The 21395-nt window shown below is 44.5% G+C and overlaps 7 protein-coding genes and 2 non-coding genes across 9 annotated transcripts; 6 read left to right on the plus strand and 3 right to left on the minus strand.

Annotated features, from left to right (window-relative positions):
- Positions 1-432: 432 nt before the first annotated feature.
- F5Y00DRAFT_210988 (P-loop containing nucleoside triphosphate hydrolase protein) lies at positions 433-2170 on the minus strand. Its single transcript, XM_048005513.1, has 3 exons — positions 2124-2170; positions 724-2054; positions 433-666 (listed from the first exon to the last, which is right to left on the minus strand). Exons 2-3 carry the CDS (start codon positions 1924-1926, stop codon positions 640-642), a joined length of 1230 nt encoding a protein of 409 aa, XP_047860025.1. The 5' UTR covers positions 1927-2054; positions 2124-2170; the 3' UTR covers positions 433-639.
- Positions 2171-3490: 1320 nt separating this feature from the next.
- F5Y00DRAFT_t152 lies at positions 3491-3579 on the minus strand. The gene has a single exon. It is a non-coding gene; the product is annotated as a tRNA-Phe (tRNA).
- A 1217-nt stretch (positions 3580-4796) lies between these two features.
- On the plus strand, positions 4797-4886 carry F5Y00DRAFT_t151. The gene has a single exon. It is a non-coding gene; the product is annotated as a tRNA-Phe (tRNA).
- Positions 4887-4973: 87 nt separating this feature from the next.
- Positions 4974-6182, minus strand: F5Y00DRAFT_256274 (NAD(P)-binding protein; the record flags this gene model as incomplete). The annotated part of the gene is made up of 4 exons (XM_048010384.1): positions 4974-5521; positions 5579-5669; positions 5707-6088; positions 6139-6182. The coding sequence occupies 4 exons, from the start codon at positions 6180-6182 to the stop codon at positions 4974-4976; spliced, it is 1065 nt and encodes a 354-aa protein (XP_047860026.1).
- A 625-nt stretch (positions 6183-6807) lies between these two features.
- F5Y00DRAFT_249466 (putative short chain dehydrogenase) lies at positions 6808-8527 on the plus strand. The gene is made up of 5 exons (XM_048009598.1): positions 6808-7200; positions 7271-7435; positions 7495-7601; positions 7658-7974; positions 8046-8527. Exons 1-5 carry the CDS (start codon positions 7159-7161, stop codon positions 8234-8236), a joined length of 822 nt encoding a protein of 273 aa, XP_047860027.1. The 5' UTR covers positions 6808-7158; the 3' UTR covers positions 8237-8527.
- Positions 8528-8830: 303 nt separating this feature from the next.
- On the plus strand, positions 8831-11024 carry F5Y00DRAFT_249469 (fungal-specific transcription factor domain-containing protein). Its single transcript, XM_048009599.1, has 5 exons — positions 8831-9467; positions 9537-9620; positions 9675-9958; positions 10027-10248; positions 10299-11024. Exons 1-5 carry the CDS (start codon positions 9095-9097, stop codon positions 10866-10868), a joined length of 1533 nt encoding a protein of 510 aa, XP_047860028.1. The 5' UTR covers positions 8831-9094; the 3' UTR covers positions 10869-11024.
- A 109-nt stretch (positions 11025-11133) lies between these two features.
- F5Y00DRAFT_249473 (NAD(P)-binding protein) lies at positions 11134-12638 on the plus strand. The gene is made up of 2 exons (XM_048009600.1): positions 11134-12242; positions 12310-12638. Exons 1-2 carry the CDS (start codon positions 11332-11334, stop codon positions 12434-12436), a joined length of 1038 nt encoding a protein of 345 aa, XP_047860029.1. The 5' UTR covers positions 11134-11331; the 3' UTR covers positions 12437-12638.
- A 979-nt stretch (positions 12639-13617) lies between these two features.
- Positions 13618-15181, plus strand: F5Y00DRAFT_249474 (putative short-chain dehydrogenase/reductase family protein). Its single transcript, XM_048009601.1, has 2 exons — positions 13618-14890; positions 14957-15181. Exons 1-2 carry the CDS (start codon positions 13989-13991, stop codon positions 15078-15080), a joined length of 1026 nt encoding a protein of 341 aa, XP_047860030.1. The 5' UTR covers positions 13618-13988; the 3' UTR covers positions 15081-15181.
- Positions 15182-19025: 3844 nt separating this feature from the next.
- On the plus strand, positions 19026-20039 carry F5Y00DRAFT_266891 (uncharacterized protein; the record flags this gene model as incomplete). The annotated part of the gene is made up of 3 exons (XM_048011997.1): positions 19026-19136; positions 19231-19579; positions 19654-20039. The coding sequence occupies 3 exons, from the start codon at positions 19026-19028 to the stop codon at positions 20037-20039; spliced, it is 846 nt and encodes a 281-aa protein (XP_047860031.1).
- Positions 20040-21395: the final 1356 nt, after the last annotated feature.

A 21395-nucleotide genomic window follows, 5' to 3' on the forward strand; every position in this document is an offset into this window, starting at 1 on the left:
TACATGTATGTAATATCTTAGAGAGTCTGCCTACGAGGCAAATAAAACTTAATCATTCTGGAGAGTTTATCATAGCATAAATAAAACGGTTGATTTCACTAAAGTACACACGGAGGTGCATTCTGATGAGCAAGCCGTGTATTTCTTTCCCCGCGTCTTCTCCGCGGGCTAAGTCTTTATCTCTATCCTTAATAACAACGATGATCTTAAGGCCCCAACGACACATGTTATTATTATATATATGCCATTGGTAGATGTGACGACAGTCATCCGTTTAACCCATTCATCCCTCACTCTGCAGCCAACGGATCCAGCACGTCCTAATAAACCCATGCGGCAGCATGGGTCGTGGTTAGAACGCAGTCTTGCCTTGCCAAGCAGCAAGAAACGCTTCTAGAACCCAATGTATGCCGAGCCAGACGAATAGGGGTAGACCGTCGCCGCACTCGATGTTCGTCCGGATCGTCGCATTCCTCCCCACCATCCGCATCCACGCCGGATAACTCATGCGCGCTCCCGTTCTCTCGGCGCGTCGATCCCCCCTTTTGTACGCCTAGAACGCCGGTATCCGATGCTGATGGGGTATTTTTATGATGCTTGCGGCCTTGACGGTAGCCGTTATCACGTGGAACGCCCGTTTCAAGAGCTGTCTTCTTCCAAGAAGAACTGCAGATCCTATTAGCGACAAGTCTCGACGAAGCGATAGGGGTACATTTAACTTACGTAGTTTCCAGCCAATTTCTGTTCCTGGTCCAGCTGACTGTTGAGCTTGTTGATACGAGGCCTGTAATTTGTCGGATCACGACGGAAGGTGACATCCAGGTTCTTCAAGAAAGCGTTGCATCCAGTGAGCAGCGACTCGGGCGTGTTAGCATGGGCATCGATACCTGGCTTTCCGTCAAACACAATGACACGATCCGCTAAGTATGTAGCCATGATGAAATCGTGCTCTACGATGAAAGCCGTCTTCTTAGCGTGCATAATGAAGCGCTTAATCACGCGTGCTGCAATGATACGCTGCTCAGAGTCCAAGTAGGCCGACGGCTCGTCAATCAAGTAGATATCGGCTGGCAATCCGAGGGCCATTACGATGGCTACACGCTGAAGTTCACCACCAGACAGATTCTTGACTTCCTGGTCGATAAAATCATCTAGCTTGAGAGGCTTGACAACATCAGTCTGGAACTGCGGGGAGAGGAACGCCTGCTTGATTCGCTTGAAAAATAGCTGTCGGACGGTACCCTCAAATTTAGGAGTAATAGTTTGGGGCTTCATGCTGATTCTCATCTCAGGGACCTTCTTGGCATTGTCGGGCTTAAGAGCACCGGCCAGAAGCCTACAGAAGGTCGTTTTTCCAGTACCGTTTTCACCCATCATGACAATAATCTCCGAATCAGTAAAGTCACCGCCATCGATGCTGAGCTTGAAGTTGCCAAGAGTCTTCTCCATTTTGGGGTAGCTGAAAGCTCGAGCCTTGTCGGCTTGGAAGTCATCAGTACCCTCTGAGATACGGAACGTCAAGGATTCTTCTCGGAATCGCAAGTTCTCGGTAGGAATATGACCGTCGAGGAAAATGTTGATGCCTTCACGGACCGAGTGAGGAAGAGTAACCACACCATATACAGCGGGTTTACCATAAAGAACACAGATATAGTCGGAAAGGTAGTCAAGGACTGACAAATCGTGTTCGACAACAATGACATAGTTATCCGGGCCGAGCAAGGAACGGATCATTCGGGCTGCAGAAAGACGCTGCTTGACATCGAGGTAAGAAGATGGCTCGTCAAACATGTATACATCAGCCTTCTGGACACAGACTGTTCCAATAGCGAATCGTTGCAATTCTCCACCAGAAAGGTGGTTGACATCGCGGTCCAGGATATGACGAAGCTCCAAGGTGTCAAGGACCTGGTCCATATTGCCCATTGCGGATCTGTGTTCGAGGAGGAACTTGACACTCTTGTCGGGTGTCTTGACAGCTCGCGGGAGCTGGTCAACGTACTGGGGTTTGACAACAGCCTTTAGGTCATCTTCAAGAACCTTGGTGAAATAGTCTGGGTTACGTGTTAGTTAAAATTCAAAGATAAACACGCTTGTTGGTGAAACGGCAAATGCCGACTGACTTTGCAACTCGGATCCTCTGAAGTACTTGATGACATCTTCCCAGTCCGGGGGGTTATCATATCTCCCTAGGTTAGGCTTAAGCTTGCCACTGAGAATTTTCAATGCTGTGCTCTTTCCGATACCGTTGGTTCCTACGAGACCTAGGACCTGGCCAGGTCGCGGCGTCGGTAATCGATGGAGCTTGAAGCTGTTCGCGGAGTATCGATGGGTAACCTGGGTTTCGAGGTTGGTGGGCAGGTTGATGATGGTGATGGCATCGAAGGGGCATTTCTTGGGGCAGATACCACATCCAATGCAAAGACTTTCGGAGATGAAGGCTATCTTCGAGTCCGGGCTAACTTCGATGCACAGCTTTCCACTACGAACGACCTGCCAAGTATACAATAAGCTACCAATTCACTGATAATTATAAATTCGGATATTTTATTTCCAGAGGCTAGAAAAGAGAACGAAAGAAGGACAAGAAAATGGAATACGTACTGGGCAGGACCTCTTGCATTCCTGTCGACATTTCTATAGAAAGTAAGCATCATCATAGGACGTTACTGCTCGGGTCTCAAGTCGATTTACCTTGGGCTTACACTGCGAGACATTATATATTAGCTTAATTCCAACGCTATCAAGTGGAAGGGTAAGTATCATCGAACGTACCTTGTCATCGTTCACGATGGCGATACTAAGACCAAATAGTTAGCATATCGTGGTACAAAGCAGGGAACGAATTTCCATCAAGTCGCATGGTTACGTACCGGGTAAGCTTGGTAGCCATGGTGGGGGAATATGACGACCGGCTCCTTGCAAAGGGATATGAGGTAGAAGGAAGAATATATCGAATGCCGCCTAATATCGTGAGGTCGACGATGCAAGGAACAAAGGGGCGACGTCAAATTTGTATGGTGCGACAAAAGGTTGCGACAAAATGCGCCTGGTAGAAAGTTACGAGTTATGGATTTCAAAGTCGGTGGGGTATCGAAAATTACACATAGGGTCGGCAATGAGGGGTGATTTGTGGCTGAATCATCAAAGGTGAGCCACTACGAACGATGGTAAACCTGAAAATTATGAACTGGGGAATTCTGATTGGATCGTTTGTCTACTTGCTTATGCTGTTTAACTGCGTAGTGGAAAAACTGGATACTGACTTTGTACCTAAGGTACCTACCGCATAACTACCTAGTGCTTCTCGCTTAATAAGTTTCAAAGAAAGTTTAACTAAGCTAAATTCTTTCTCTAAGCTTAAAAGGTACCAAATTATCACAAGATTAAGGCACTAAAGTTCATATTCAAAAAAGATACAAGACAAGAAAGCAGCAAAAAAAAAATTTTTATCCCAACCGTAAAAGGTTAAATGCAGAATAGTCTAAGATGCGGTGAGTGCGGATCGAACGCACGGCCTTCAGATTTTAGAATGAAGTGGACTTCAGTCTGACGCTCTCCCAGCTGAGCTATCCCCGCCAATGATTGGATGAGTTTTTGCCTAATTTCTACCTCTATATACCTATTATTCCTGCAGGTCTCATTTGTAGTACGATAGGGCTAGTAGCTGCAACATTCGGAATACAGATGTTGTTAAAGTTTGCTACACGAGTACCTCTTGGGGAAACTATTTTTCCCGTCAGGTAGTTACGCGTTTAACACCTTGTTCCTACAACCAATTAGATCATTAAGCATTGTATTAAAATACCCTCGTTTCTACTCACTTTATATTTATTGTGTGTGATAATATGCATAATGTGGTGATAATATTGCCGGGCGGTATCATGGGGTTAACCAATGAAAAGATGTGAATCTTCAGAGATTGGAACTTTTATATTTGTAGCACTTACCAAACGTGCGCAATGGGCATCGGTCTTTGCTCAACCGATAATGCTTATTCCTAGGTACTTAATCCCAAGTTTTAATAGCAGTTCTTTTACCCTGGAAGGGATGGCATTGTCCGGTTCATTGGTTGGTAAAATAACAAGAACAACCAGAACAAGTATTGCCGTTTTCAAGATATGTCTCTAAGAAAATATATTAGTTATCACAGGCACTAGACGACTTATATAAAGTCGGGGAAATTATTCATAACAGGATCAGCTCGAAGACTTAGAAAAATTAAAATCATAGATAAATGCATAGGTTGTTGCCCTTGTGAAGACCTTGGTGAAGAAAATAAGGACATATTAATCGGGGGGTTTTCTCTTTATTACCTACTGAATAGGCAGGCGTAATTGCTGTGTCACTTTTGCGGCCACTAACTCTTAACCGCACTTCATTATTGGCAATGAGGAAGTACTGCAATTCCACTCTAGAGTTACTTTAGTAGATTAAAGTTAGAGGGTTAGAATGACCGAAATCCTTTCTTAAGCCCACGTCCGCTGTAGGTGTTTCAATCTATCATGAGACAAAGTGTTCGGTATGATAGTAGGACTTACGAAACATTATTGCACTTTCCATGGTTAGACAAGCTTTTCATTATGTAGACTACCTAATATGCTAACGGGATACGAGAAAGCAGGTATATCTACCTAGGTAGGTAATAAGTAGCTAAATCTAAAAATGATAGTTTAAGGAACTGTAAGGCTTTCTATAGAAAATGCATCTAACTTATCGACTCCGCTACTATGTTAGATTAGATGTGCTTCGACTCGAACCTTTTTTATAGACTTCAAAAACAAACTGATTATTAAGCGGGGATAGCTCAGTTGGGAGAGCGTCAGACTGAAGTCCAACTTCATTCTAACATCTGAAGGTCGTGCGTTCGATCCGCACTCACCGCATCATCCTTTCTTTTTCATCTTCATCTTTGAAGATGATAATGAATGACTATGAGGTATCTTTTTTGCATTTGATAGTAGACTCGTCATTCATTCAGCCGAGAATTGTGCTAATATCCTATCCAGTTGGTCATGGCGCTTAGAGGCATGGTCAAATGTAGGGTATTTCGCCGCATCACCAGCGGCAAATGCTTCATAAAGGGCACCAACTATTCTTGCGGATATATCCAGCTCTTCTCTTCCTTGCCAATTCCACTCTACGTTCTCTACTCCATCCGTATCAAAATCGTGAACTTCAATAGTTAGCGGTTGTCCGTGGGAAGCTGCTGAGATTCCTGGTCCGCCAGAGGCACTAAGACGGATCTCGCCCCTTTCTCCATTTATTGACCACACGAATGGATCTTCTCCCTTAAAGGCTTGCCCTCGACGGAATCTCAGATGGACGGTTGCGCCCGAAGTGGCGTATTCTGAAGCCTGTAGTGATCCGGTCACAAGAATTAGGTCAGGAACATCCGACCGAACTGTTTTTACGACTTTTCCACTAGATCGGTCCCAGATCTTCACGTCTGGCCGTTGGAGTTGTAAATGGGAATGTAGAACTTGGATATCTCCCAGCACGAACTGAACGAAATCAAATACTGTGGTAATCGATAAGTATGAGTATGGGACTTGGTAGGAAGTTTGTAAAAACTTACAGTGACCGAATCCAATCGTAAATGGGTTTCCCCCAACTTTCCTATCCGTAAAGTACTCCAGCCCAGTCGGCAAAGAAAGCCTATCTATCCACTGTTCCTCCAGCGGCACGAACCTCGCTGCTTAATACTTTTCCAATGCGACCGCTTCCTATTAACTCGCGAATTTTCATGACTGCCGGTGCGTGCCAGCCCTGAAGTCCCACAACGGTTTTGCCCCCTTTCTGTCGTGCAAGGGCTGCTAGGTCACTTGCGAGTGAAGCATTCTGGGCCAAGGGCCATTCCACGTATGTGTCTTTGCCCTGGCGTACACTTGGAAGAATTGTTTCGTAATGCTTGTCCACACGTGTCGCGCATACGACGAGCTGAACATCTGGATCTGCGGCAAGACTCTCCGGGTCACCATATGCGCGCGTCTCGGATGGTAGCTTGAATGCGTCAATAGCGCGCTTAGCAGCATCTATGCTCGAGTTACATAATGCGATAATTTGAAACTTCTTCTGGCCCTCAGGGCTGAGTTAGGTAGGTACGGGAGATGGGCATGGCGAGCCCAATTTCCAAACGAGGAACTTGAGAGCCCGATGATTGCGGTTCGAATTGGAGGCATTGGGACTGTTTGTTGGGGTATAGGATGTGGGAATGTCATAACACATGATATCGGTGAGGAGCCCTCGACCCCTTCAATGACATCACTTATATCTGGGTTATGGGTCTTATTATCGAGGGCATTTGTTGACATCCTCCGCGATGGTGACATAATCTAAAACCGTCTTCGACTTAGTAATATGATGTTTTATTTTCCGGCACGGCCAAAATGGTCTACTACTCTAACAATAATAGATAGATGGGTATCGGCTTCTCCGCGATGTACAACCAATGATAGCCTTAGATTACACGTAAACGTTCCATTAATAATCACCAGTCGAATTAATAATTGAGTTTTCGATTTGTCAGGTAAATAGCCAGATAATTCTTTTTAAACCTTTAGACGGGGAAGTGTAAACGGTATTCATTCGTAACCTAATGGAAGTGAGACGAAAACCCGGCAATTTGGAAATTAGGCGGCTGAGTGGGTTGGTTGCATGCATGTATATAAGACCTAAACCGCTTTAGGTTAAGATAAATATCCTTGTTCATGCAGGTGTAATCCAGATTCAAATTTTGGGCAACTTTCTCGTAAGCATTTGTGTGGAGGTACATAAGACTTCATAATGCATGTATGATGGAGGGAGGCTACATGTAGGTACATACCGGGATACCTAACCTTAAGCCAACTGCATGCAGGAAAGCTGGATCCTTATACTCATTCAAGTTAAATTTTAGGCAAGTATTAAGTAAGTGTCTGTGAGTACCTAGGTAGTGTATTCACGCCTGCTTACAGCACGAGCGTCGAGGAGCTTAAGCTTCAATTGAAGAAGCTATTAGTAGGTATATATAAGGTAATTTTCATCTTGCTGTGATCCCAAAATAAATACAATTCAACAGATCGAATTCAGTTTCATAGGCATCTTATCACAACCTTCGCTACCTTGCAGTACAGAAGCTTTAATCGTATCACCCTATACTAGTCACCCTATATCAAAATGTCTTCCTACGTTATCACTGGTGTTTCCAAGGGGATTGGTGTAAGTTCAATTTTCACTCATATTGTTAGCAAATGGTGAGAAAAGTTTAATAACCGATTGCCCCTGATAGTACGAGTTTGTTCGTCAGCTATCGCAAGATCCGAACAATATTGTTATCGGAATAGTCCGAGACAGGCCCGCCACAGTTAAGAAAATATCTGAGGATACAACGCTGAAAGGACGTTCGAATATATACATCTTAGAAGCCGATGTGACCAACCACGATGCCCTAAAGGTGAGAACTAGACACAACGTGACCGTCAACTTCAGGAGAGTATTAACAGATTTTGTTAGAGAGCTGCCACCGAGACCGCTGGAATTACCGGCGGGAGCCTCGACTATTTAATCGGAAACGCGGGTTATATCTCGCATTTCGATGCCTACGAACCACTCGGAGTGCTGTAGGTTTCCTCTACGATCCGAACTGGATTCATGACTAACATGGTAAAATGAAAAGGGGTAACGAACCCAAAAAGCTCGAGGATGACTTGGGAAAACTTATTAACGTCCATGTCGTGGGAAATATTCACCTCATCAACTCATTCATGCCGCTTATCCTTAAAGGGCAAGCAAAAAAGGTTATAGTTGTCTCGAGCGGCTTCGGGGATCTTGATTTGACGACTAGATTCGACTTGGACCTCAGTTCCCTCTACTCCATCAGCAAGGCAGCATCGAACATGGCGGTAGCCAAGTTCAGCGCTCAATATAAAAGAGACGGCGTCCTTTTCCTGAGCATTGCCCCAGGAATGGTAGAAGTAGGCCACTACACGAACTGTAAGATTTGCCCTAATCCCGCTTGAACATCGAAATAGGAAGTACCTAACATATTTGCTCCTTTTTCACAGCGACCCCAGAGCAAATACAAAAGTTGAGTGGGGGTCTTGGGAAGTTCGCCGAGTACGCACCCAATTTCACTGGTCCGATAACACCAGAAGTCTCTGTCAAGATGGTGAGGTCGGTTTGGGAAAATGCCAGCCTCGAAAATGGAGATTCTGGTGCCTTCCTTTCGCAGTATGGGAATAAACAATGGCTATGATTTGTTTCAGCCAGATCTCTATCTCTTAGAACTATAGAGTTGTTGGTAGTTGCAGATTTCTGATATTTGACCACTATCAATAATTCATTTACGACTTATCATCGGACTTATTGATAATGATTTCCTATCAAAGCCGTGTCAAGTTCACTCCTCTAAAAACTATACTCAAATTTTATATTATACGGATGAGATTACGACTTCTGTTTTTATATACACGGTGCAGTATTACTTTACGTTATCTATCTGCGTTGCCTGTTTACATTACTTGCCTCCTATATAATTACCTTGTACCTCACATAGTTAAGATATCCAGGTTAAATTCATCTTCGTTTAGCCTTTTCCTCCTATTCTACATCGTATGGGACATTACACATATGGCACAACTATTAATGATATAGCTATACCTTATACAAACCTCGGGTTATCTGTGTTTACCAGGTATAGAAGTATGTAGTACTTTAAGTGATGTACCTGATGTACCCACCTTAAGTATCCGGTACAAATGCAATTACTAATGCATATAGGCACACGTAAGTACCTAAGACTTGTACACTATGTACGCCGCTCTTTCTCACTTAACCTCTTGGCAGATTATGTGCATGATGCAGTGTAACATGAATTTGATATAATGGGCAAGTATCCAAGCTCCCACGTTCTTAGGTACCTACCTATGTAGAAAGAAGATTAATTTGGGTACCTTACCTAGAAACCTCAACTCCTACATTCCTAGAAACATTCCCAAAGAAGCATCCAACTAAAACACCGCTATTCCAGCTTTACCTTACCAGTTCTCCCGACAAACACCTAGTGAAGGAGAGAAATTGACTCTACCTTGACTCAGTGCATACCCCCACTACGATGAATGCTAAGGAAATGGAAAGGGAGGTGGCATTGGCCATTGCCAATTCGGCTATCAGCGAATGCCCTGAGTTAAAGAAGAGGGCCAACTCAATGATGTTAAATATAGATCGCGATACTCATCTTCATGACACTACTGTAGCTCATGTAAAGCAATTTCCGCAAAAACGGGACTCCAAAGGTCCCGGCCTTCAATTGTCCTGGCCCAAATCCAGCGATGGTCGGCGTGCTGTTGTCGGAAAGCCACCGTCACATACTCCACCGTACATGTCGTCCCAGAGCGATGGGCCTCATTCCTCTGATGCCCGTATTGCTCACGTATCATACACGGATTTTGAAATGCACTATCACATCACAAACCCGGTAGCTAACGGTAAAGCGTCCCATCATTTATTCTTAGTAGGTTAGGTATATAAGCAGACATCGCTTTAACACGTCTTAGGAACCGTCCAACCGATATTACATATACCGTTAACATGGAATCCCCTAAAATTGGATGTTGGCGACACGAGTCTACTTCAATACTGTGAGTTCGTATGGTCCCTTTAAACTTTACTGATACGGTAATTAATGAATATAGTTCAATATACCGCTTCACGATCTTTAGCTATATTTGGTCACGATCCTATAGATCTAGGAAATCTACTAATTCGGATTGCTCTGGCCAGTGACACAACATCTGCTCTAGCAGTGCTCCAGTCGCTGCTCGCCCTATCTTCACTGCATCGCCACGATGTCCACTCACAAGCCGTAGAGCTCAAGATCTCTGCTCTCAAATCCTTATCAGCTGCAGCAGGAAATCAGCTTGGCACTACTGAAGCGGTCCAACATGTGGCCGCAGGGATGCTATTATGTTCTTTTGAGGTTGATGCAAACTCCACTTAGGTACCACGCCGTATAATACTCGTAATATTGCTAACCCAAACCGTCAGATTCATCAGGCATCTTGCACGTCGGGACAATGGGTCTGGTATCTCTCCGGAGTTAAGAACATCATTAAAACTGCCAGTCTCGACAAGTACCCCCAAGATAGTAATTTAACGCTCTTGTTAGATTGGGTGTACTACTATGATGTATTAGCACGCTTCACCCTGCGACACTGGAGTAGAGAGACTACGAAAAACATATCGGCTACATCAAGTGTTCGCGCTAAGGTTAGTGACCTAAACTGACCGACATGAGGGAAATTTTAACGGATAGTCAGGCCTCCCAAGTAGGGCCACCGGCTCTCGCTGCTATAGAGCTATTATCGGAAGTCTGTGATGCGGTATCCACCAGACCGCCGGCCAGAACGTCTGCCGAGAATGCGGATGATTACAAAAGCTTCTTAAAAATACTTGACTGGAGAATCAGAAGCATGCCAGTGGACGTCACGGTTAATAATATTCCAACTGACCCGTTGATAATGGAATTATATCAGCTAGCCATGCTGGTATATCTCAATCGCGCGTCTGAGAACTTACTTAACCAGACAATTGAGACTCAGCGGCGTATTGACAGAGCATTTACTATATTTTCTCGGCTAGGCTCTTGTGTCCGGCAATTTCCTATCTTTATCTTGGGCTGTGAGGCTCGACGGGACGACCAACGGACGGCGGTTCTTGATCTCATCTCCAGGTCCGAAAATGAAGAGGCCTCTCGATCGTTCAATCACGTCAAGATATTGATGCAGGCAATCTGGGCGCAAGACGACTTGGCTACTGGTGATATCAATTATTGGGACAAGCTAAGCTATATAATCAGTCACTGTTCAATTCTTCCTATGTTTGTCTAGTCGGGGTAGTGAACAAATCGAATTAAATGAACTAAATAGACCCCATAAGTTTACATTCCTACCTTAGTATATTTGTTACAAATCCAAGCATCACACTAGATATTAGGATATAATGCCCAAAATCCGATCGCTAAAAGCCGAGGGCATTATTAATTATCTATAAGGGAATCTTAAGCCACGCAAAAGTTACCTATACTCAGGGGTAGGTACCTTGGGTACCTAGCTACCTAGTGGTACATACACGTATATGCCGTCGTGTATATTACATACGGGTATGTACCTATAAGTACTGGTCTTGGGCAAGGTAAATACATGTATTGCCATTGTATTATATATAACACTCGCATCTATTGCTTTGCATCTCATTTTCATTATTCTAAATGTTCGAATATTCTTTATAAGCTTGTAGGTGTACCCTGCTTCTCCTCGTAAAATCCTTCCAAGGGTTGAAGCTATATTCAACATGGTTATGACTTTTGATGTCTCGCCTGAGACAAGGGCAGGCTTGATTCATTATTTCTATCGACAGCTCTTCGTTACGCCCCCGCCAGTGCTCCAGCGCGATGTAAACCTAAGTGGGAAGACGGCCATAATAACAGGGGCAAACGGCGGGATAGGATTGGAAGTGGCTCGGCAACTTCTAGATCTCGGCTGTAAAGTCATTCTAGCCGTTCGCGACGAAAGCAAGGGCGAAATAGCCCGGAAGGATCTTACCAATGGACGCGATCTTGTATCCGGATTTATTCAGGTCTGGAAATTGGACTTATCATCCTATGACTCAATCATAGCCTTCGCGGAGCGTGCCAAACGCTTAGAGAGCCTCGATATTGCTATTCTCAACGCAGGTATATACAAGGTTACGGAGTCGTTCAGCCCAACTGGTTATGAGGAGGGTGTGCAAATAAACTTCCTGGCAAATATGCTCCTTACGATTTTATTACTGCCTATTATCAAAGAAAAGAGAGTCGGAAGCCACCCAGGCCACATTTGTGTGGTATCATCCGACACAGCCGCTTGGACGAAATTCGAGGAAGGAAACTCAACGCCTGTTCTTGCTGCCTTTAAACGGAAGGCGGCGGATTGGAATATGGCGGACCGCTATGGGGCAACGAAGCTTCTCGGGCAACTATTTCTGACGGAGCTGGCGAAAAAGGTCTCTTCGTCTGTGGTTACTCTTTCTTGCGCCAACCCTGGGTTCTGCAGCGGCTCGGAACTTGGTCGCGAAACCCACGGCATCGTCCGCGTCATTTATAAGATCCAGACTTACTTTCTAAGCCGAAGTAGCTCTATTGGAGCTCGCACATTGGTTCATGCTGTTACTACTCTCGGCGAGCAGGCACATGGGCAGTACATCGAGGACGCAAAGATCCAACCGTGAGTTATACCCCACGTATTCCGATGTAATGTCTTAGATTACTTGGATTAACATGAATGCCCTTAGTATGGCGGTTATCGTATACAAACCTGAAGGACAGCGTCTTTCGAAGCAGGTTTACGAGGAAACATTGGATGAGCTTTCGTTCGCGGGGGTCAGAGACATCGTCAACGAGATATCAAAGGCTAAGTAGTATACATAATACTTAAACACCCTAGGGATGTATCAGATACTAGGTATATCCTTGATTGATGCTATACAGAAAGTGAATATTAGGATAAATAGTGTTGAACTATTAATGCTTGCCTTTCTACCCCTTTACGAGGGCGCTACGCACCCGTTATATACATAGTAGATACACCCTGTAATTCCCCTACCTACAAAATTGATCTGGCCTCGATTCTTAACCTTGATTTTGGGGTTACCCGAATGGCTATTGTCCCATGGAACGGACTTATAATAGATGGTGCATTCGGCGGTATCATAGATTCCATCCGCTGAGCCAACATAACTCGTGACCTATATAGTTGGAATATGAAGAATTACTCGGCGTCTATATATGATGCATCATTTAGTAAAATGGACGAGTACTTGCTTCGCCAATTATCCCGGAGGGCGTAATAGCGTCTTGCAGTTTGAGGTTTTCCCCAATCAAGCCATAGCAGCTATACCGCCTGACGACGGCGTTTTCTTGGAGAGATTTAACTGGATATGTGTAAGGATGTCTCTTCTACACTTGATTTTATAGCTATGTCTATTTTTGTTATTGAATTCATAGCTTATTGAACCATCCCCTCATAAGAAAAGTGGAGTTTATGTCGGTCGAGAAGATCTTCATCCGAATGGTTCAAAAAGGGCTCAGCTCTGTAGCCTTACTATGTATTTAAAGTTCTTACATTCCATGTGTTCGTGGTACGGATCTCGGGGTAAGAGTCGAGTAGATGTAATCACCGCTTATTATGCATATGCGGGATCGTGCATTAGCGCAACATCAGGATATCCTCCAATGAAATGACGTCGCTTACAGTTCTGAGCGGCCTATGTAGAACCTCCATGCTTACTTCGTGCGCGTTTACGTTGTTATAACTAGCATGACAGGTACCTGATCTTAATGAGTTTTTTTCTTAAGGAAGACTTGTTAAAAGGGGAAAAAAAAAACCCCATTCTGCGCGTGAAGCGCATGTGTTTTAACTAAGTACGAAGACGCGGCCTTCGGAGCCGTGTCCGTTTGAACCCATGGCCATCGGAGCAATGGCTCTAGCCTCTAGGGCTAATTAAACCCCGAATTTCTATACTATCCAGAATAGGGGCAACCATACGTTACAATGGTGGCGGAATATTAGGTACCTATTGCTCAAATAAGTAAGATCGGAAGCGAATTGCTGCGGCGGCCAGTATCTTATTCGTTAGTCTGTGAACATATCTTCCTATCTCTAAATCTCCCCTTACGCAATTGGGCTTCCTTCAGCCCGATGATTATGAATCTCGCCCGCCGGGTTGCATTCTAGGGTATGCATTGTAAGCTCCACCGTAATAGAAGCCTCAAATAATGATGAGAGTTGGTTTTGGTCTATTCTAGACAGTGACTAAGCCAAGTGAACTTATAGAATTTGCCCATGAACAAGCAACATCAATCGTGGAGATGTTTGCTTTGGTTTCTTTCCCCTTTCTGATTTTCTTCGTTTGTTAAGATTGTCGTTCAAGCTCCACTTACATAGGTAGCTCCAACGTGAAGAGAAGTCACTATGTCATCCGAACTCGAAAGCCATGCTGGGTTTGAAGCCACATTTATTGGCTTCCTCTATCGACAGTTCACTAAACCGAAGCCCTTGCCGGCAGGCACTGATCTCACGGGCCAAGTTGCCATTATCACGGGAAGCAATACGGGGCTCGGTTTTGAAGCATGTCGGCAGTTTCTAAAGTTAGGATTATCTCGTCTAGTCATGGCCGTTCGCTCACAAGCGAAAGGCGACGAGGCGGCTACCCAACTGCGAAATGAGTTTCCGACGTCCAATATATCTGTTTGGACCGTCGAAATGGAATCGTACGACTCCATCCGTGCCTTCGCAGACCGGTGCGCAACCCTGTCACGCATCGACATAGTTATCCTAAACGCCGCCCTGATGAAGATGGCTCATACGACGGTACCCGCCACTGGCCACGAGCTCACGATGCAGGTAAACTACCTCTCGACAGCGCTTCTGGCTATCCTACTCCTTCCCATACTTAAATCTAAGAAGGCTATCGGTGCCCAAAGACCTCCTGTTCTTAGTATCGTTGGGTCTGACCTGGCGTATCGGGTGGACATGGAGACCAAGGGCCCTATACTACAGCAGTTCGACAAGTCCGAGGGTTATGGTCAAATTCTATGGTATTCCAGATCGAAATTGGTACTCACGTTCTTCGTTGCCAAACTCGCCGAGTTCGTCGACGCCGATGATGTCCTCATAAACATGTCGAACCCCGGCACTATAAAGGGCACGGCATTTTTCCGCGAATTCCCCACACTTGCCGGGAAAGTGGTAGCTGTTATTCATTTTCTCTTCGCGAGGCAAGTGGACGTCGGCGCTGCTATGTATCTTCATGCGACTATCGTTCAAGATAAAGAAGGCCACGGGAGCTTTATTAGTGATTGGGCTATTAAACCGTACGTATTATTATGTGTTATCTCGTGATTTCATAATTGCTAGATGAGGTGTACTAATATTAGTAGATATCCCCTGATCTGGTATGGGGCGGAAGGCAAGGAGCTCGGTGAAAGGCTATGGGAGGAGACAATGCAGGAACTGAACTTCGTTGGCGCGTCGAAGATTATAGAGGACATGAAAGCACGATGACGAGCAATGAAGATACTGAACAGAGAAAGTGTAACTAGGTACCTAGTGGACCGTGTAGAAGTATCGGCACCCTACATATAATAAAGACCTGTAGTGGTGAACTTCTATTTATCCGTAGTTACGGTGGCCTGTAGGTGCAACTGTGCCAAAATCAAGAAAATGGGTTGCACTATGTCTAATAAGGTAATAGTAACTTTAGGTGCACAGTATAGGCTTAACTATTTACGCTGTATACGCAATTGAGGTAATATTTACCACTTTTTCAACCTTATACACGATAACTTTACCAGTTTCGGGTCAAATCAAATATAATTTGGACCATGATATTTTTTCATTTTTTAATTGAAATACTAATGTCTTTTAAATGCTTTTAAAATAGGTACTGGTAAAGATATTAAAAAGACTATGTAATTATATAAACATTATAATACGGGCTACCCAGGCCATTTTCTCCACGAGTTTAAATTGTTAGCCAATCATAATTAGTCTTTACCTTAGCCTTACATACCTTACATAAGCCCAAAATATGAGCCTTGATATCCGACCAATCAAACCCCTCCCTGCCGCAAGCTTAAATACATAAGTTCAATACTCATACATACTCATACATATTCAAATAACTTTACGAATATACCAATTGAAAGATTACAATTAGTATCATTTGATATTCCCAATTGATGCGAAACTGATTATTCAAGTGGCATTCGAATCGGCCTCTTCGTTGTTGTGTTATAGTAGAATCAAATAGCGATTGTCTGGAGAGGAAAGCAAGCACGTGACACCCTTTACAAGCACCTCCATGAAATCTTTCCAATCAAGCTCCGAATACTTTAATGGCAATATAATACTCAATACACATCGTATAAGCATGCAAATTGTACCATTGGTTTCGCATCAAATAGGGCTATTAAACAATATCAATCATAATCTTTGACATGCTATATTCGTAAAGTTATTTGAGTAGATACCGTTGTGTATACACGGCAAATATATATATAGAAAACCTTGTATTCTACCATACTGTGCACTTAGAGTTACTTATTATATTGCCCGTTTTGGAAAAGCCTGACTGATTTTCCTGATTTTGGCACAGTTGCACCTACAGGCCACCGTAGTAGTACTTTAAGACTACCTAGGTAGTTAGTTATAATCTGTTCCTTTTTCTCGCGTTTTACAACCCTTGGGCCTTAGTACCAACCAGCTACCTACCTTAATGCTTTTTCCAATTATAAATCCTACTTAATCAAATCTCATTACCCTAATCGCTCGGAGTATCTATTTTATGATAGAAACTGCCTATCATTATTTGCATATACTTCGGTTATTCATTTTTTGTCTTATAGAGTTAATACCCCGCAAAAGATAGGTACCAAGCTCTTGTTTAATTCTATAAATTTTAGTAGCCTTAGGTTTAGTAGGTACTTAAATACTTACCAACTATCCGGGTCATCCAGCGGGTTGCAAAAGCTTAACCTTATCCGCACATGCGGATAGTGTCTTGGCGATTTTCAGAGATGTACGTACTGAAGTACCTCTTAACATCAGGTACCTAGGTACATAATGCCTTCGATTTGACCTTCAATAAACCAGTAATAACTCTTGACATACACAGGTAGCTCGGGTACCCATATCGTAAATATTTTTCATCTGTGTAACTAACAATACATAAATTGAAGGACTACGTATATATTTTCGATGCAATATAATTAGTGGCCGGCGACAATAATGGTACTTATGAACCTAGAAGATGCGAATGCAAATGGAAGATGAAGCTGCTCTAAAAAGAATGGTTAATTCACTACCCCTTAGCTTCACAGTACGCCAGCCTGGCTAAAGGACTGTTGCTCGAGAATCGACATTTCCGCGGACCGCCACACGATCTGTCGCCTCGACGGTGAACTTTAGCCCCCTACCACCCCCCGTCTCCAGATAGGCACGAACACTCGAACAGACGTTGTTAGACGGCGTGAACAGTCGACTAGAATAGGTTCGTCCGGAAGTTTGAAACAAGTGGGCGTGTTTATCATTCCTATATGATGGAGGAAATAGGTGAGTTGTACGAAGAGTTCCTCACGCCATTCCTCGAGAATGGGACGAGAAGCGACAAGAATCACACGGGGCCTTCGATGTTCGAGGGGAAATGTACTCTTCCGTGAGATATAACCTTAGCAGCCTTGGCGATATAAAGTCAAACGAACATGCTAGCATACTGGAGGCAAAATTTGGAGTAACCAGTTCAATTCCACGCCAAGCTTGGGGAGTTCAGTGATGGGAGAAGGCAACGCTGCCCATTGACTAAAATAAGCCCCCTTACAGCACTCAAAGGGCGCTTGGAATGGATGGAAAATCACACCCTACTCCCTAACGCTCGTTAGACAACAAGATACCGACTTACGCATCGAAATTCTTGCCGGTATGCTTTTTTCATATGGCTACCAGATATTAAACTGAGATGTGATTAATAGCCTTCCTAAATTGGGCTCGAGGATACCCCACAGCCTCACACCATACCCATAAGACTAATCAGGGGGCTTACTTTGGAGTGAAGCTCGTGTTAGTTTCGAGATGGGAAATAGGAGACACTTGCGCCATGAGCTTCTCTGTACTCTAGCACTCACAGGTAATGGAATCAACTCCACGTAGCGGAACTTACTGCGCTTGAGCGAAACACCTTGGCTTCGAGGCCATAAGGTAGAAGACCAAATCGTCTTTCCTGCTACTGGATACATGGCGATGGCCATCAAAGCCGTGTCGCAAATCATAGTAGCAAAAGACAAGTCGGCTATTCAGCTTGTCTACGAATTCCGTAACATCAATCGTCAGTGCTGCACTTCCCGTACCTGACGAGAGGGGCGTGTATTTCACCGTTAAGGACTTGGAAACCCACACCACCATGTCTCCGCACAAGATATCTAACATCAACAGCTCGGTCGGAGGTATGAAAATGACAATCGCGAGTTCATCGAAAAAGACGGCCTTCTATGCATCAGCAGATATGGCCCTAACTTTCGAGTAAATTCCCCTTTTCGACCACGACTAGGACGTCAGAGCGAGAAGAAGTTGAAGACACTTACTGAGGCAAAGCCAGCATCGGCTATCCATTAACCGAGTCGGGATGGTAGACACGCTATACTTAGCAGCTGTTAGAACCGGGACAGGATGGGACACCGCCGGCGGATTACGTCAATATCGAAGTCCTAAAGGTGAACGCTTTGGACGGTGGCGTAAATACGCGTAATAAGACAACTTCATTTAACTTTTCCGGTGTAGTAACTGCTAATAGTCAAGATGTTAAGCACATAAATAAAAGTGGGCGATAGTGTCGTGGCCTACGCGCCTTATCGTCTTGGTACGGCGGTGCGAGTACCGGCAGGATCAGTACACAAGATGCTAGACAAGGAAGCATTTACTATCGTGCCAGGGTTACTGCTTGTCTATGACACTACACGAAATGATATTAACGAACGCGTGCGTCTGCGTGCCGGAGAATCTGCGTTGATTCATGCCGGCTCAGGCGGTTTAGGCATTACTACTTTCACTCTGACCCGAAGCATAGGCGCCGTAGTCTACACCACCGTCGGCTCACAGGGCAAGTGTGATTATCTCATTAACGAGATGGATGTTTCGCCCTCATACGTCTTCAGTTCGCGTGACCCGTCCTCCGTTTAAGCCGTTATTCAAGCCACGAGTGGCCTAGTGTTGACGTTATCATCAATTCGCTTATAAGGGACTTGACGCATGAGAGCTGGCGTTGTCCAGCCGAGTTGGGACAATTCATAGATATTGGCAAGCGAGAGCTCATCGACGCAGGAAAGTTGGACATGCGCGTGTTTCTTCGCAACGTGACCTTTACCCAGGATCCCCCCCCTTCCATCGCGCCATTTGGGATAGGCTCATGGTCGAGACGCTACAGCTCTTGGCACTAGAGAGATCCAGCTATTGCCCATGAAGAGGTTTAATGTCAGTCGAATTATCCAAGCATATCAATATTTCTCGAGCAAGGATCGGGTGGGCAAGGTGGTTATATCTTTAGAGGCTCTGACGGCCCGTGTCTTGGTAAGCTGCAATGGATTAGGTATAGATAGCTTGCTCCTCTCACTGGTTCCTGTAAGGCAACCTAATTATTATAACAAACGTCCATCTATCACAGGTCGCTCCAGCTACATATGTCAGTGCGTTCAACGCTGAAAAGGGTGATGTCTCCAAGGCTGCCGATGTGACTGTCGCAGTTTTGACTCGCATGGCTACTGGTCCTGGCCTTTTCTTGCTTACCTCGTCGGTCTCGGGAACTGCGGGTACGGCAACAGAGAGTAATTACTGTTCGGCGAACGGCTTCCTCGACGCCTTTGCCTATTGGCGCCGGTCACGCGGTTGGCCTTGCGTCTCGGTAGGGTTAGGCATGATCTCCGGGTTGGGCTACCTAGGTACACAGGAACCCCGAGATAGAGGCTTTGCTGCTACGGAAGGGGATCCAGCCGCTCAATTGGGAGTTCCTCCAGGTAGGTAATCGATCTCGCGCTGGCTAGTGAAACAGCCTGCAGACCCGAAGAATCGCATCTGCTCACGGGCCTAGAACTAGCCACCATTCGAGGACTAAGCGCCCGTGGCTTCGATGTAACTAGCTACAGTGTGCTGGTCACGGCCCGCACTTGTGTCTTGTTGGCTTCGTTGTTGGCTGAGGAGGGGGCCGCGTCAACAGCTCAACAAGGTGGGCGCGCTGCTGTGATGGTGGCAGCAGCTTGGTTCAAGGACGTGCCTGTGACTATATCGGCTACTCTTGCGCCTGAGGCCGACGCTAACACCATACGCGAAGTTATTTTACGCATGGTCAAGAAGCTATTCTCTAACCTTATCCTGATGCCTTCCAACCAGATCGGGGGAGACAGGTTGTTGCTTGGGTTTGGCGTTGACAGCATGATCACGTTTGAGTTCCGCTCTTGGTTTTGGTTTGCGTTCTGAGTCGATGCGTCGTTCTTAGATATCATTAGTGTTCAAACATCCCTGGTGGTCCTGGCTGAATTAGAAGCTAGACAGACAGGTGCTTCTGAGTCATTAATTGATTGTCGCACAATATGAGGCGTAATTGCTCGTCAGCGATTACGGCGTCGTTTTTTTGCATTCGACATTGATTATTTCGCCTACCCCTGAGACGTCAACGTTAACTGTTAACAGCATCATGTCCGAGTCCTGATTCATTAAAAATTGGTAGGTACACAAGCTATCTTCTCTCTCTCTCTCTATGAATTATGTGAAGAGGATGTCTAGTTAAACTCAACCTATAATTTCGAAATTTATAATTTAATGATAATAGTCAAAAGATCGCCTCATGTCATTCCATAATAGCTACTGCCTAGGGGCGCCCTACCATTTAGTATGAACTTAAACCTGTGGCTCTGTCATAATTGCAGACGCGAGTTTATAGCACCCGATCTAATGTTGAGCTTTGATCGTCTCCTTGAAATTATTCTCCAAGCTTAACGCTTCTGAAGCACTGTTGGGTACCAACACTATGTTAACTTTAAGTCGGCAACAAGACCAATTCACCCCCTAAAACACCACACATTATGTCCTCAGGTACGTACTTAATTTTGAATAGTTTGATTGGTTGAATAGCATTATAGCCTTCCCACAATAACCTCACTCAACAATATGATTGGATATCTCCGTGCTAAATTAACTGTATAATACGTTGGTATGTGAGAAGATGGGTTATTATGCATAATTAGTAGGTCAAAGAGAAAATAATTCAGTCGAGTACTTACCTCAAAGCGCGTCAGGGGTCGAGCGCGACAAACGAAGATTTACCTACTCTGTCGAGCTGACTAATATATTTCCTTATCGACCAATTAGCACTCACTCTGATTAGCTAGTTTCCATTGAATAAACCTCAACTCAAAGAAGCTTCTGCTTTAGCTCGTGTTCAAGCCATCCGCCCAGCCGCCAAGCCATTATGTAAAGCTATTGGGGACGCTCTCTCCACCTTGTCAACACCCCGTTGTTATAGGTATTTAGCCAAAAGTTTAGGTATTATATTACTTAAAACATCATACAAGTATATTTATATTGAGGCATCTAAAGGTACTAATTTGGCTAGTTATCTATATTTTATAGTCTTTCTGTTGGTTTTTGATAAGAGGTCGTGACCAGGTACGGAATAGAATCCTAAGTATCAGTATATCACGTGATAGCTTGCATAATATATGTCTGTCTTAGGTGTGCCTACATCTCAATTGGCTTCGGTCTGTCAGGTGTTTGTGTCATCCGTTTGTATGGAACTTGGCACGGTATCGGAAGTCACCTATGCAACTTAAATAA

Source organism: Daldinia vernicosa, assembly GCF_022497035.1.
Source record: "Daldinia vernicosa strain CBS 139.73 unplaced genomic scaffold F5Y00scaffold_84, whole genome shotgun sequence".
Taxonomy (NCBI): Eukaryota; Fungi; Ascomycota; class Sordariomycetes; order Xylariales; family Hypoxylaceae; genus Daldinia; species Daldinia vernicosa.

Bases quoted from the DNA above. Each gene is read 5' to 3' on its own strand.
- F5Y00DRAFT_249469 (XM_048009599.1), top strand. From the start codon at position 9,095: ATGAATGCTAAGGAAATGGAAAGGGAGGTGGCATTGGCCATTGCCAAT. The intron at 9,468-9,536 runs GTAAAGCGTCCC...AACACGTCTTAG, and splicing joins CACAAACCCGGTAGCTAACG to GAACCGTCCAACCGATATTA. The intron at 10,249-10,298 runs GTTAGTGACCTA...ACGGATAGTCAG, and splicing joins CATCAAGTGTTCGCGCTAAG to GCCTCCCAAGTAGGGCCACC.
- F5Y00DRAFT_249474 (XM_048009601.1), top strand. From the start codon at position 13,989: ATGTCATCCGAACTCGAAAGCCATGCTGGGTTTGAAGCCACATTTATT. The intron at 14,891-14,956 runs GTACGTATTATT...TAATATTAGTAG, and splicing joins AGTGATTGGGCTATTAAACC to ATATCCCCTGATCTGGTATG.
- F5Y00DRAFT_249473 (XM_048009600.1), top strand. From the start codon at position 11,332: ATGGTTATGACTTTTGATGTCTCGCCTGAGACAAGGGCAGGCTTGATT. The intron at 12,243-12,309 runs GTGAGTTATACC...GAATGCCCTTAG, and splicing joins GAGGACGCAAAGATCCAACC to TATGGCGGTTATCGTATACA.
- F5Y00DRAFT_210988 (XM_048005513.1), bottom strand. From the start codon at position 1,926: ATGGGCAATATGGACCAGGTCCTTGACACCTTGGAGCTTCGTCATATC. The intron at 667-723 runs GTAAGTTAAATG...TAGGATCTGCAG, and splicing joins AGAAATTGGCTGGAAACTAC to TTCTTCTTGGAAGAAGACAG.
- F5Y00DRAFT_249466 (XM_048009598.1), top strand. From the start codon at position 7,159: ATGTCTTCCTACGTTATCACTGGTGTTTCCAAGGGGATTGGT. The intron at 7,201-7,270 runs GTAAGTTCAATT...TGCCCCTGATAG, and splicing joins GTGTTTCCAAGGGGATTGGT to TACGAGTTTGTTCGTCAGCT. The intron at 7,602-7,657 runs GTAGGTTTCCTC...TAAAATGAAAAG, and splicing joins TACGAACCACTCGGAGTGCT to GGGTAACGAACCCAAAAAGC.